The sequence below is a fragment of the Neovison vison genome, chromosome 8, assembly GCF_020171115.1.
Source record: "Neovison vison isolate M4711 chromosome 8, ASM_NN_V1, whole genome shotgun sequence".
Taxonomy (NCBI): Eukaryota; Metazoa; Chordata; class Mammalia; order Carnivora; family Mustelidae; genus Neogale; species Neogale vison.
The window spans coordinates 63,266,015-63,281,350 of record NC_058098.1 but is presented as its reverse complement, the minus strand read 5'-3'; the positions used below and the strand labels follow the sequence as shown (position 1 = coordinate 63,281,350).

General features: G+C 47.4%; 1 protein-coding gene across 3 annotated transcripts in view; it reads left to right on the top strand.

Annotated features, from left to right (window-relative positions):
• UXS1 (UDP-glucuronate decarboxylase 1) overlaps positions 1-15,336 on the top strand; it is a 90,182-nt gene that overhangs the window by 53,038 nt on the left and 21,808 nt on the right. For all 3 annotated transcript variants that reach the window (XM_044263782.1, XM_044263781.1, XM_044263780.1), the window contains 3 exons: positions 4,091-4,195; positions 7,120-7,179; positions 9,825-9,946. In XM_044263782.1, the coding sequence (XP_044119717.1) occupies positions 4,091-4,195; positions 7,120-7,179; positions 9,825-9,946 (287 nt within the window). The remainder of the gene's footprint in view (positions 1-4,090; positions 4,196-7,119; positions 7,180-9,824; positions 9,947-15,336) is intronic.

Below are 15,336 nucleotides of genomic sequence, written 5' to 3'. Positions count from 1 at the left end.
CCCTGGGACCAGTGATCTATCATCTGTCTCTGAGTTTGATGACTCTAGGTAGCTCATACAAGTGGAATCCTACAGGATTTGTCTTTTTGTAACTGGCCTATTTCACTTAGTGTCATGTAATCAAAGTACATCCCTGTTGTAGTATGTGACAGAATTTTTTTCATTTTAAGGTTGAATAACATTTCACTGTGTGTGTGTGTGTGTGTGTATGTGTATACACACGCACACATTGTATTTTGTTTATCTGTTAATCTGTCTGTCCATGAACACCTGGGTTGCTTCCACCAGGTGGCTATTGTGGATAGTGCTGCTATGAACATGGCTATGCCAATATCTCTTAGAGACCCTGCTTTCAGTTCTTGGGGATTATATATCCACAAGTGGGATTCCTGCTCTTATGTTAATTCTATTTTTAGTATTTTGAGGAATCATCATACTGTTTTCCGTAGTGACTGCACCATTTTATGTCACCACCAAAGTGCACCAAAGTTCCACTTTCTCCATTTCCTCAACAGCACCTGCTATTTGGGGTTTTCTTTTCTTTCTTCCTTTTTTTTTTTTCCTTGATAGTAGCCATCCCAGTGGGTGTGAAGTGATACCTCGTTATAGTTTTGGTTTGCCTTTCTCTGATGATTAGTGATGTTGAGCTTCTTTTCATGTGCTTGTTGGCTATTTGTATTTCATCTTTGGAGAAATTACTCCTTTGAGTGCTGTACCATTTTTTGAGTTCTTTGATTATGTTGTTGATTTGTAGGAGCTCTTTATATATTCTGGATATTAACACCTTCTCATATATGTGACTTGTAAATATTTTCTCCCATTGTGTAGTTTGCCTTCTTACTGTTGATTATGTCCTTTGATACCGTCAGAAAAGTTTTTAAACTTGACATAGTTCCATTTTTCTATTTTTACTTTTGTTGTCTTTGCTTTCGGTGTCACATCCAAGAAAACTTTGCCAAATCCAATGCCGTGCAGCTTTTTCCCTGTTTCCTTCTTAGAGTTTTATTGTTTTGGGTGTTACATTTAGGTCTTTTGTCTATTTTAAGTTAATTTTTGTATGTAGTGTAAGATAAGGATGTAACTTTTTTTCTTTTGCATATAGTCAGTTTTCCCAGCACTGTTTGTTAGACTGTTACTTTTCTTCACTGAGTGGCTTGGTATCCTTGTAGAAGATCATTGACCCATGTACACAGGATCAATTTCTAGACTCCATATCCTTTTCCATTGGTCTTTGTGTCTGTCTTTTTGCCAGTAACACTGCTTTGATTACTGTAGCTTTGTATTGTTTTGAAATCAGGAAATGTAAGTCTTCCTACTTTGTTCTTTTTCAAAATTGTTTTGACTAGTCAGGGTCCCTTGAAATTCCATATAGATTTCAGGATGATTTCTTTTTTTTTTTTCTGTTTCTGCAAAAATCACTGTTGAGGATTTGGTAGAAGAAGACTTTTTATTTTTTTATTTTTATTATTATTATTTTTTTATTTATCAGAGATAGAGAGGGAGAGAGAGCGAGCACAGGCAGACAGAATGGCAGGCAGAGGCAGAGGGGGAAGCAGGCTCCCTGCTGAGCAAGGAGCCCGATGTGGGACTCGATCCCAGGACCCTGGGACCATGACCTGAGCCGAAGGCAGCTGCTTAACCAACTGAGCCACCCAGGCGTCCCGAAGAAGACTTTTTAAAACAATCACTTCAGGAGTTGGCCTGAATAGTCTTAGCCAAAAAAACCTCATAAATATCTAGAAGATGAGACCTACAGTCTTTTACAGATTGTTCTTGCCTCCCTTGAGGAATGGTCACCGTATAGGAAAAACCATTACTGGCTTGTTCCATGAGCCTGTTGCACTACCTAGAATCTCTTCCCAAAGATGCTATCTGCTACCATCTGGCTTGCCCCTTGTCCTCATCTTTGTGGCTCGTGTGTACTGAGCCTCCCAGTTGTGTTGGGCTTGAAAGACTGAAATAATTAGGATGAATTAAGTGCAGACCAAGCTCACAGACCAGAATATTGTGCTCCTGTGTTGAGTGACCACTTCTATCCCTCATCTGAGGATAAGAACCTGCCATCCAGCCCTCACCCCTGGGTGGGAGAGTGTGTCCAGAAGCCACTCCACCACCCCAGAAGGTACTGCGGTGATTACCATGCCATCCTGGGCATGATAGGAGATTTTCAGTGGGGGAGATGTGGTGAGTGGATGTGGTTGGGGAGGTTGGGCATTTTTGGAAGGGAGGGGATGTTCTGAGAAAGTTCTGTTGGAAAATTCACCATGGGGACTGTTTTTCCCCATTGGCCTATTTTGCCTGTTGTTTCTGAAACCCAACCCCTAACATGCCATTACCTAAAAGCAGTGGTGCCTGACTGGGAAGATGGGAAGGAGGCCAGGGAGATCCCTGTGGGCCCTCTTGCATGGGGACTGAGGCCGTGTACAGGAGGGTTCATTTTGGCAGCAGCGTCTCTCTCGGATCCCCCGTCTTTTGGCTTGCTGTGATGGTGATGATGTTTTTGCTCACCCAGAGCTGAAGTGGAATGTTGTGTATGGCACAGAATCATTTGTCTGCAGGGATGGCCTTCTGATATGTGCTTCTTTTTTTTTTTTTTTTAAAGATTTTATTTATTTATTTGACAGAGAGAGAGATCACAAGTAGGCAGAGAGGCAGGCAGAGAGAGAGGAGGAAGCAGGCTCCCTGCTGAGCAGAGAGCCCGATGCGGGACTCGATCCCAGGACCCTGAGATCATGACCTGAGCCGAAGGCAGCGGTTTAACCCACTGAGCCACCCAGGCGCCCTGATATGTGCTTCTTCATCCCTGCCTTTTCAGAGGGAGACGTTGCTTCCCAGGAGCCTCTCTCCTCTGTGGCCAGTGCTGTCTGACCCTGGAGAACAAGGGTTAGGGATGGCTCACAGCGAACTCCTGTGCAGGAGGAGAGTTGTGGAGAACCCAGTCCTTTTGCCATCCACACCCTTAAAAACCACTCTCCTGATCTAGCTGTACTGATGGCAGTACCGTATAATGCTCGAAAAGCTCTGGGTTTGGATGCCTGTTGAACTGGGTTCAAATCCAGGCATTGTCATTATTCAGCTGCTGTACCTGCAAGCTTCTTAATCTCTTGTGTAGAACAGGAATAATGGTACTTTACCCTCAACGTCATGATAATAATTATGATGCATTATCTGCTGCTTGGTGTTGGTTGTCAAAAACTGTGTCTTCGAAATGTCTCCTGCTTGGAACTCCGCAATCTCATTATTGGCGCAAGTCCGTACTCTACCCTGGTACTTAAAGTCTCATACGCAATTGCCATACCAAACTTGTCACTTAGACCTTTCAGAGCCTCTGCAGAAATTCTTGTCCTTTCCCATCCCTGGTGCACAGCACCCTCATTCCCAAGTAGCCTGAGCATGAATGAGCTCCTTGCTCATTTCTCCCCACAGCTGGGTCCACCTAGAGGCCAGACCCCTCGCCCAGGCACCTTCATCAGACCAGGATCCTCCAGAGCTGGCAGTTTGTCATTGTATCTCTGCCTGTGTCCTTCCTGAGGTAGGCGTTTGGTGCCTGAAGTCTTGTTCTCAGCCTTGGTCTCCAGGGTGTCTCTTTGCTCATGAGCCACTGAGCAGATCCTCGATAAATAATGTCAGTGAAAACAAACAAAAACAACCCTCCAACTGTCATCTCAGGGTCCGGTTTTATGGACACAAAATATGTGAGAACCAAGCAACTAAAGCATATTTATGTCAGATTGGCTTCACAAATTAAAAACCTTGTTTGCTTTAGATAGTCGTGCTTCATTCAGTGTCTGGAAAATCGGTCTTCCTTCCTATTTTCATGCTGTGCCTGGGTCAGATCTCAGAAACAGTCAACTCTGTAGTCAGATCGCCTCTGATCAGAAGAGAATAGGCCCAGACAGACTTTCTGTCTTTGTTTAAAATTCTTCTAATTACAAAAGCAGATTCGTTTTTATGAAGAATGAAAGAGTAACAATGACAACTTAAGTGAAAAATATAGAAATGCCTCTGTTGTATGGCCCGATTCTTCAGAGTCAGAATGTTTTTAGTGTTTTCCTTGGAAATCACGGACTTCCGGTCTTGTCTCCTTTAGTTGACCAGATATACCACCTGGCTTCTCCAGCTTCCCCTCCAAACTACATGTATAACCCCATCAAGACCCTGAAGACCAATACCATCGGGACACTAAACATGCTAGGTAAGTTGTCCTTTCCTCATTTTGCAGCGCTTGCTAGGGATGTTCTAGACAATTCCACGCATAGGTCATTGACATTCTGTCAGTTTGATCTTGGTCTGTAGACCCCTTCCTCATCCCCTGTCCATGCTCTTTCAGAGTGCCTTATGAGCCAGGGGACACAGTCGTCCTAGTACCTGGCCAGCATGGCCTCAGTTAAATCCCCTGGGAGTGACCACCGGTCACTGTGACCACACATCCTTCTTCCCTTTCCCCTGTGACATGGTATGGGGGCCTCTGGGCTAGAAGAGGCACTGATGACTCTGACCCAGGGTTGGGCCACTGTGGACTGCACACACCGGGGTGTCAGGAGCGCTCCTGGGAGGAGCAGAAGACGAGCCGACGTGATGGGGCTGGCCAAGCTGAGTCCTCGCGTCTAGACTGAACTGCAGGGTTCACTTGGAAGGGGAAAGGTGACCGCATGAACACCGTAAAGGTGGCCGCCCGTGCGCGTTCACAAACAACATGCCTCAGATTTATAGCTGTGGTGACCCCTACCTATTAATGCTTAAATCAGAGACATCTGAAGTTTGACACGGGTCTCAAAAGCTAGGGGTCTGATGAGTTGCAAAGAAGAAAAAAGGAACCACTTTTTAAAATGTCAAGTGGAGATGGATTTAATTATGGGAACATTTAAAAGAGCTTCTATAAATGGATTTTGGAAAATACAGCACTAAATTTTAAGCCTGGAGACAAGGGATTGAAAGGGCAGCCGGAGATTGGTTTTTTGATCTCTCAGACTAAACATTCTGGGGGGTCAAGCTCTGCGTGAAGTAAAATGATTCATTCCCTGAGTCTAGAAAGGGCATTTGTTCTCCTCTTTGTTGCGACCTGCCCTGGCCACCAGAGGAAACAGAGTCCCACTTCTGCTCAGAGCTAAGACGTTGGGAAAGCTGCTTACTGCCCATTCTTGCCTCCGCCGGCTGCTGCCCCTGCCCACACTCTCTGGCTCCCCCAACTGCCTCCTCCTTACCTGAGCTAGATGCCATGGGGGAGAGGCCACGAAGCCCTGACTGTTTAAGAAGCTGGTATTCAAGGAACAATCCCTGTGCCTGAGGCACTGTCCTGTCTTCAGATGAGGATCATCCTCAGGCTCTTCTGCCAGGGAGCTTAGCCTTGGCGTTTCCTGGAGGAGGTGGTATAGGGACCAGGCACCAGTGGCATGGAGGAGGAAGGGACTTTCCAGGGAACGCTGTTAGAGCTCCAGGCAGAAGAGACCCTTGAGCCATGGCTGAGATTGGACTCGGAAGTCTGGAAGGAAGGGTAAACTCCTTTCAGGAACAACAGGGACAAAAGCCGAGGTCGGGGGGGCGGTTGCTAGGCTGCAGAGACCCAAGCAGAACTTCATATCCTGACTGGAGAGAGACGCTGTCATGAATGATTTCACACTGGAGACAAGATGTAGTGAACCCCACTCGGCCCCTTCCTGGTGGGCCCCTTCCGCTTCTGCAGCTCCCTACTTCCCTGGGCCTGCACTCAGCTTCTTCAGGGTGAGACTTCTTTGGTCTCCGCATAAACATCTGGGCACTCCAGCAGCGCACATGGGCTCCCCTGGCTCCCCCACCAAGGGGTCCTCGTGTTGATGGAGATGTCTCTGTCCTGAGTGTATCTGCGTCACTGCTCTGCTTGTGCTACCATACGCTAGTTCTGCAGGTTTTTACTGTTGTGGGGGCGGTTCACAGTAAAGGGTATGTGGTAAAGGGTCTTCTGTATTGCTTTGTATGACTGCATATGAATCTGTAGTTATCTAAGAAGTTATTACCAAAAAAAAAAAAAAAACAAAAACCCAGCTCGGGCCCCTTCCTTTTGAAATTCCTGTCATCATGGTATATATTATAAAGTCTATAAATTGCATATTGTTCTCCGTTCCTCTAACATTTTTTATTCCACTGCATTCTGGCATTTGCACAGATGATCTCCAGATCCTTACTGCTTGGCAGCCCAGTTCTCTTGTTCCTGTTGCTGGTCTTCTGTCTTCACAGCTCCTTACTTCCCTCACCCGGTGCTCCCACACCCGCCACCCTGGGCCCTGCATGGTGGGGCCTTTCTAGGTCGCCGGCCACCCCTCGCAGTGTCTGCAGGGGGCGCGTGCATGCCCAGCTTTACAGGGGGAGCTCCGTGTGCAGCGCAGCTGGCCCCTCGGTCTGGTGACGTCTGTGCACACAGGCTCCCTGGGGGAGTACATTCGAGAGGCCCCGGGTTAAGCAAAGGGCCGTGGGTCTCTTTGACTCAGGGCGGCTGTGAGCCTCTGAGGAACTGCTTAACATTGGGAGTTTGTGTCTGGAGGACTTTCCATACTTACAAGACCACCACAGAGCACGATGTTCTAGCCTAGTCTCCCTGCAGGGGTCTCATACAGGACACAGTTCAAAGCTGGACACGGGAATGTGGAGACTTGCTTTGGAGAAGGAGCCACTGACGCTGAGCCTCGAAGGAGGCAGGAGGACAGGCTAGAGGGGCCAGGGAGTGAGGAGACTGGCTCGGGCACCCTTGGGTGCCCGGTGACCTGTGGAGGAAGTGGCAGGTAGACCAACTTGCAGGGGGGCAGAAGTGAGGGTGCAAAAGGCCTTGCCTTCTGCCTATCATTGGTAACCCTGAATCCACACCTTCCCAAACTAACAGACTCATTTTTGGCCCTGCCTCCACTTAACGCTATCTGACTAAATACTGTGCTACTCAGGGTTCATTTGTGTTTTTCTTACTGTTTTTGTTTTTATTTTGGTGCCAACGTAGGTGCAATACGAGGGGACGGTTCACAGTGCACATATGATTAGATACGATTCCTACTAAAAATTGCATAAATTGGCTACAAAAATGAGCAGGCCCGTGTCATCCCCTCGTTTCCACGAAGCTGACAGCCTCTCTGACTGTATCTTTGCTTTCTGTAGGACTGGCCAAACGAGTCGGTGCTCGTCTGCTGCTGGCTTCCACCTCGGAGGTGTATGGAGGTGAGTCGGGGGGCCCCACAGGGGCACTGGCTCTGGGTGAAGAAGGAAGCAAAAATGAGTCCAGGCTTCCTCTGTAAGAAGGCCCTGTCTGCTCTCCCTGTTTGTGCGCAAGGCCGTGGAGAGACTTCTGAGCTCAGCCATCCATGTCTGCTCTCAGTGGGCTGAACCCCTTTTCCTCCTGCGGAAGAACACTCTCAGAGGACCCCATCCTGTCCCCCGGCCATTAAGGCCCCACCATGGATGAACCCACCGAAGTATTTTTCCCAGTCTGCTCTGAAAGGACCCCAGAGATCATTGGTCAGGGATTTCTTTTGCCAGTTGGTGTAGCTGATCCGTGTTCTTCGGTGTGAGGAGTAGGTGTGGTGAGCCTGACCCACTGAGATCTCCGAGGTTGGCCTTCGCTCGCCTGGCACAGAGAGAGGTGCTGATTGCCTGACCTGTTGTATAGTGATTTCTGGAACAGTCTTAAGTTGGTAGTGCCAGAAAACTGCTGAGTGTGTTTTGCCAACCTGTAGCACCTCCCCAGCTGTGAGGCCTGTGAAGGTGGCCAGCATTGGGACCGGGCGAAGGCTGCAGTGCCGTTCACGTTGATTTCTGTTCGGCCCCAGACCAGCTGCTGCAGCATCGTAGAGATCTTCTCAGTTGACGCAGGGAAAGCTGGACTCTGACCTGGTGTAATTCGTCTGCTATGCATCGTTATTCTGGGTGGAGAAGTGAGGAAGTCGGGACAAAATAGCAAGAGATGTGTGTTGTTGTTTTTTTAAATAAGGAAATCAAGTGAAAAAAAATTACAGAAACAGAAATTCTGCTAAGTGCAGGTCTAGTCTTTGTAATCCCCGTGAAAAGGGGCAGCATCATCCACTTCGAAATCTGGGCAGTTAAAAGCAGCCGCCGCCAACCTGTTCGTCCCGTTGCTTTTGGAACAGGCATTGAGTGGACTTGCATTCCCCCTTCCTGTCCTTCCCAGAGCCAGACTTCCCAAGGGATTGGTGTGTTTCCCTTTATAGAGCATGGGAGGGTTCCCCTTTGCTTCCTGTGTCACAGGAGGAGTGGTGTTGATACAGTTCAAAGGACTGAAGCTTTTTAAATGTCTGAAATATGAAGGTACTCCTCTTATTGGTCCAAGAGGACACAGTCACATGTTTTTCCATGTCCAGCTTTCTTCCTCATTTATTATCTGCATATTTGAGGACACTTTGTGTTCCTTAAGGTTCTTAAATGACCCCTGGGTGTAAGTGGCCGGCTCTGGGGTTTGATCAGTGCAGTAAACGGATGCATCGTGGAATGGGGGCTTGGTGGGTTAGCCTCACAACATGCTGAGAAATTGGAAGTCAATTTTGACTCTAGATCTTTTATAATGACAATGTGGGAACTTTACAAAACCATTTCTTGAACTTGAGCATCTGGACACCTCAGCCCGGGGGTGCTCATTGAGGGGCAGAGGCAGGGGTGTGTCTGATCTTCTGTTTCTTGCCATTTGCTAAATTTAGGATGGTCTCTTTGGAGTCTAGGAGGCCCAGTTATTGTCAGAAATGCCCAGAAAAGGTCTGCTCTCCATCATCTGTTACATCTGTGTGAAATTAAGTCACTGGTTTTCTTCTCTTGGGAGATATTCCCCATGGATCCTCCCCCTGATCCTGCAGGAAAACTATGCCCCCTTCTTAAGAGAATTTTAAATCACAGCAGCATTTCGAGAGGTCAGAATCTGTGCCTTGATACTGTCACACTGCAGGGGGCTGCCAGCCTCCTGAAGGGGGCCGGCTGGCTCAGGCACCTGTGCGTTCACGTCTCTGTCCTGCGTGGGTCCTGTTGTCCCCATGAACTGTAGTCAGATTTTGGCTTTAAGATAAGTAAGAACTGAATGTATCATATAGAGTTCCTGTACATTGTCCAGATTTCTTGGCAAAGATTTATACATTTTAAGTGTGGCCGTATGTACCATATACGTTAGGTTTTAATTCACATTCCAAAAATATACTTGCGTTACAAAAGAATTTGTTACTCGGCTTCTTTAAATAGTCTGTTCCCTTGGCACTTTGTAAAATGGGATTGATTTACACACCCGAAAGACAGGAATTGGGAAATATAAAATGTATGCTAAAGAAACAAGCAGCCCTTACGGCACTCTGTCCTTCTACCTCCATTGACCAAGATAATAATCGTCTCACTGAGGTTCTTAGTGAGCCTCTCAAGTTTGTTCTTGGGTTGTTGGCACATGGGAAAGTCCTTGTGTTCTGCAGAGATGCTCTTAAAATCATTTCAGTAAGTACAGTGCTTTACTATAATTATGTGCTTTATAAATATAAAGTGGAACCATATATCCCTTCACATAGATTACATTTAATTATAGTCTTGTTAAGTGTTAAGAACGATTTACGGGAGAGGAGAAGCTTGAATTTGAGAGACCTTGGTCTTTTAATTTATTTTTTTTTCCATGTAAAACACCATCCTTAGTTAATATGAGAGGTAAGAGCAGCGTGTTACTCTGGAACTTGGGAGAATGGACTGTCCCACACAGATAGGTATCTCCCCATGTGTAAATGTTTACCTTGGTCTTTCTGGAACAATCTTGAGCATCATAAGTATTCATCGTTGAGAATGCATATGAACCTGATGAACACAGTCTGACTTTTCCGTACTCCTAGATCCTGAAGTCCACCCTCAGAGTGAGGATTACTGGGGCCACGTGAATCCAATAGGACCCCGAGCCTGCTACGATGAAGGGAAGCGCGTTGCTGAGACCATGTGCTATGCCTACATGAAGCAGGTATTGAACCGGGTTCTGGGGGCTTGGGGTGTAGACGCGTGGAATGCCTGTTTCATCAAACTCAGAGCGGCCATATGGCAATGAAATGCCGTGATTAAGTCTGCCTGACAGTGGTGACTGGGGAAGCTTAGTTTCCCACTTTTGTAAATGAGTAGTGTTGTCAACAGCTTTTCCTGTGTATGTTCTTTTTAAAAAACAATCTCCCGTGGAGATAAATGTTTCAGTGAGGAGTGCTGTTGCATGGCTCCGAAGGTACATTTCTCTATTGCCTGATTGCCCACCAGCAGTTAATGCTTCTGTTTTCCTGAAGCCTCCAAATCAGTGAACTTTATTATTTTTTTTTTTTTTACTTTTTTTGGACTTATTTAATAGGTATAAAAATGAATTTGTGATTTCTTTAATTTGAATCTTTCTAGGGATTATTTATAGTTATTTACTACTGTTTCCTGATTTCTTAATTATATATTGCCACACCCGGGGGGCTTCTCCCATGGATGATGTCATGTTGCGGATCTGCTCACCCACATGCTGTAGCAGAAGGAGCCCACAAGACTGAGAGGTGGAGTGTCAGGCACCCTGGCTCTGCCTCCATGCGCCTTGGACCTGTGACCCCTCTGTCACAGCACTGTGACTGCAGGCGAGGGTCCAGACTAGCCTGTCTTTTTTTTTTCAGTCACCGTCCCTGAGCTTGGACCAGCTTTTGGATCCCTCATGGACGTGCCCTCTGGTTGGGGGAGGGAGGGGCATGGGGTCAAATCATTGCGGACTGGAGTCAGCTGGTGTGGCCTATGCTCCTAGGACTGGAGATTTGGATGTCTGTCCCTGGGAGCAGCATTCTGAGGCCGAGGGTCCCGCGTGCAGGCGAGCTCAGATTGAGACAGCCCTGTGTTTTGCATGACGGAAGAGGCGTGTCAATGTGCCTGCCACTGAGAGTCCCTGAGTGTCTTTTTTTTTTCTCAGAGTTGTTGGGAGCTTTTTCCTCATATTTTTAATGAAATACCAACATTAGAGACACAGGATACTGTGCCAATGGAGGTGTTTATTCTGTCTTCTCTCTCAGCCAGAGGAAACACTAATTGCTTTCTAAGCTACTTTGGGCCACCGGCTTGTTATTATCTATTTATTTTAAGAGGCATAAAAGAGCTCTGGAAAGGACATTGCTTTATCGGTCTTGAGCCCAGAATACTTGATGCCACAGTTTGGGAAGGTCTCTGAGATGTGGAGACCAGCCTTTGGATATGTTGGTGCTTGAGAAAACTAACCTGAAGGCTTGAAGGGGGCACATGTTGCATTTTACTACAGAATAGGTTTGAAGACTGTTGTGCTTCTCAACTGTGTACTTGTGCTTTCAGTCTTGTGGTATTAGTTTTTATATAGGGTGAAGCTGGTGGGCAAATAGGACATTTTAATTGATCTCTTAGGGTTTTTTTTTTTAAGATTTTATTTATTTATTTGACAGAGATCGCAAGTAGACAGAGAGGCAGGCAGAGGGGGTGGGGGAAGCAGGCTCCCTGCTGAGCATAGACCCCGATGCGGGGCTCGATCCCAGGACTCTGAGATCATGACCTGAGCCGAAAGGCAGCGGCTTAACCTACTGAGATACCCAGGTGCTCCCGGCATCAGAATACTTTGAAAAAATTAAATAGTTGGTATGTTTATTTTAGTTTTTATTTAAAGAGTCTAGTGAGTCTCTGGAGAACACCTGCTTTCTCAGGGTAGGTGCTCACGGTAATCATAGTATTTAGTAATAGTAGAGCCAACATTTATTGAGCACTGACTGTATGCCAGGAACTGTGCTACACACCCGGGCACTAGCCAGGGTGCTTTTTTCAAACACAAACCAGCCCTGCATCTGCACACGTCAGCTGGCTCATGAACTCAGGAATATAGCATCTCAAAAAATCTGGATCTGTCGGCATTTACCTTTCTGCCCACAGAGGTCTTGGGAGGTTAATGGCAGAGGCAGCATTGGCCGGAAAACTATAAAGTCATGTTCCCATTAGAAGCTCCTGTGTATACAGTTGGTGTGTGCCTACGTGTCCCTGATAAGAGTGCCGACACAAGGGTGTCCCTGCATAGCAGGGGCTGTCCTTGGGAAGGACAGTCACTCCCGGGACTGCTGCCTCTGCTGTGGAATGTCTGGCATGTGCTTCACATACAGGAGGCCCGAACAGATGACTGTTGCGTGGATGGGAGAGTCACGTGGTGGTCAAGTCAGTATTGGGTTCTTCCTGCGACACTGAGGGCTCTGCATGTGGGAGAAGTGCATGGATGGTCCTAGGTCTGAGAAAGCCTTGGGGAAGCAAGGCTCTATGCTTTTTGAGGAGCTTGGGGTCTAGGCTGATAGCACCTGGTATCTGTAGATCCATCCAGTCTCATCACACTGCTCAGTACACCTGCCCAGGGACTCGGGTCTGCCTGGGGGAGTGTTCCGGTCACTGCTGTCCGGAAATGCCACCTGCCCCTCATGGTGAGTTGGTACTTCTGACCTGATGTGATGCAGTAGCACTGCTCCTGCTCCGTCGACATGGCCATTAGGTCAGGGAGGGACCAGATCATTTCTAGTTCTGGTGGTGGCCCAGCAGACAAGTGGAGGTTATGTCTCTGTGGGGACAGCATGGTCAAGGGTGGTGGGCTGGGACAGAGGTCACTGGGACCTTGCCTGAATCACAGCTCTAAAGAGGTCTGTGAGGAAGGCGCAGCACGGGCTTCCCACCATCCCTCCCCTAGTATTTGTGTTACAAATACTATGCTCCCTTATAGGGAAAGCCCTGGGTCCAAGACCAGGCCCCTTTGGGATCCTCTCTCTGTCTTTAGGCTGGACCCTTGATGAGGAGGTGGAAAGAAACATGGCTGCATTTCCTGTGGTTGAGAGGTGTTTGCGTTCCTGCTCTGTGGCAGGAACAGACAGTAAGAAAACACACATGCGTAGGAAGGAAGAGAAGTTGTTACCCATAATCCTATCTGGAGATGAAAATAAGGACAAAACAAAGGAAAATAAACACCACCCTGTGAAGATTGTGAGAATGTAAACATTTACATCATTAAAACAAATCTTTTACTCGGGATTTTGTCTTAGCTGTCAGAAAGAGTGGGTCGAGCACCTCCTGCCCACATGGGGTTGGCCCTCTGGGAGTGACCTAGCCTTAGGGTGATAAGGGTTGGCCTTCTGGGTGTGGCCTGGTCTTGGGGGGTCAGGGTTGGCCCTTTGGGTGTGGCTTGGTATTGGGGAGTCCGTGTCGGCCCTTTGGGTGTGGCTTGGTGTTGGGGAGTCAATGTCGGCCCTTCGGGTGTGACCTGGTTGGGGGGTGGTCAGGGTTGGCCTCTTTGGGAATGGCCTGGTCTGTGTCAGACCCTCTTGGGTTCCCGCCCGAAAGTGCCTGATTTTCAGAACTCTAACTTTGCTGCTCTCATTCTTAGTGGATGTAGCCCTTCTGGACTCTGAGTGCTCAGCAGGGTGCCCTGCAGTCTGGAGGCTGTGCCGTGCCGGGCTGCAGTGGGTGCTGCAGAGGACCCGGGCCCTGTGGGCGAGGAGTGCCTGTGGGGCACTGGCCTCTGTTAGGGCTCAGCCTATAGGGCAAATCTGTTGAACCTCACCTCATTCTCATGACCCCTTAAAGGTAGTGGGTGGGTCACCCATTTTATAGATGGGAAAGTAGCTGCAAAACTTGTGTTGAGCTCCTCGGCTAGTAAGTGCAGTTTGAACCCCCCCTCCCGCCCCGGCTACCTAGCTGCCAGTGGCCCTGGTGGGGCATTGCAGGTGAGGAAGCTTGGTTCAGCTAGAGAAGATGCAGCTGCAAGTCCAAGGACATTGGTGCTCCTCTGAAGGACCGTGGGCAGTGAGGACACCCAGAGCCAGTAGTCCACACAATTTACTCAGAAATTGCCAGCTGCTTCTTAGAACAGTGTGGGTAGCTAGTGGGGAGCGGTGTTGTGACGTTCTCTGTTCATAACTAGAATATTCAGCCTTTCGGGATAGCAGGATAGATTCAAGGCTTTGGGTGTACAATTTAGGCTGTGTGTCTGGAAACAAATGAAAAAAAAAAAAAAAAGAATGACCAGCGAGAATGGGAAACCATCAACCTTTGCATATTTTTAATTAGTTATTTTAATAACTTTAACTCTTTTTTATACATGACACATCTTTCTTAAGTGTAAGTTGTCACTTCATTGTGAAGACTGCATATGGTGTGCGGTTTTTATCTTACTCTGAATAAATGCAGTGTATAAGGTTTGAGAATGTAGTCAAGAAAAGAGGTATGAACGATCTTTTTCTAAAGATTTTAAAGATCTGTTTCTAAAGAACTTTTCTGAAGATCTAAAGGAAGATTTTCCCTTTTCCAAAGGATTCTCGGAATTCTGAGTTCATTTTCATGTATGGAAATACCCTAACGTATTTGAAATAGAACTGGATTTCCCAGAAAAATCTGTCCCACATACACGTTTCCAAACACGTCCTTCACAGAAAGAGAAGGTCCCGTGAGTCTTCCAGGGGATGGAATGAGATGGAACCAAAGAGGATTGTCACCTTTACAAAAATACGCGAAAAGCGAAGCTAGTGTTCAAAGTTTGTTTTGCAGTGAGCCGTTACCAAGGTGGTGACACCCTGCGCCGCATCCCTGGGAGCCCCACTCAGCATCATGCCCGGTGTCAGAGCTCTGACCTGCGTGTCTGTGAGCATCTGAGCGTAATCGCGACTGATGCTGTTCCTGTTAGCAAGATGTGTCTGCAGTATCAGAAAAGCCTTAAGAGAGGCTATTCTGGGGGTCTGGGAAAGCTCATAATTTTTTCCAGAGAAGCTGATGGTGATTGCTTCTTTATATGTCATTCCTGCTTCTGAAGGGTTTCATAGGAACGTGTGACTTTCGGATACCAGGAGAAACCTGTCCTTTGAACTTGCCAGGGAGCAATTAAAGTGCACTTTCTCTGTGCCCTTGGGTGCAGCACTTGTATAAATGTGGGGACTTGTCTGCATGCTGTGGTCGGTGGTTGGTGTGCACGTGAGCTCCTGGCCCTGCATGAGTAGGACTGTCTGGGGTCTGTGGCCCACCCATGGGGCTGGGTCTGCAAAACAAGCCACCCTTCATAAAACTGTAGACTAGCAGAGCAGAAAGCCAGAAAACTCAGAAATCATCTAGTTTGGGGGTCTCAAGTGTTTTGTTTTATCTTCCAGCATCAGAATACTTTTTTTAAAAAAATTTTAATTATTTGACAGAGCGAGATCACAAGTGGGCAGAGAGAGTGGGGGGAAGCAGGTTCCCTGCTGAGCAGAGAGCCCAATGCGGGGCTCGATCCCAGGACCTTGAGATCATGACCTGAGCCGAAGGCAGTGACTTAACCTACTGAGATACCCATGTGCTCCCAGCATCAGAATACTTTGAAAAAATTAA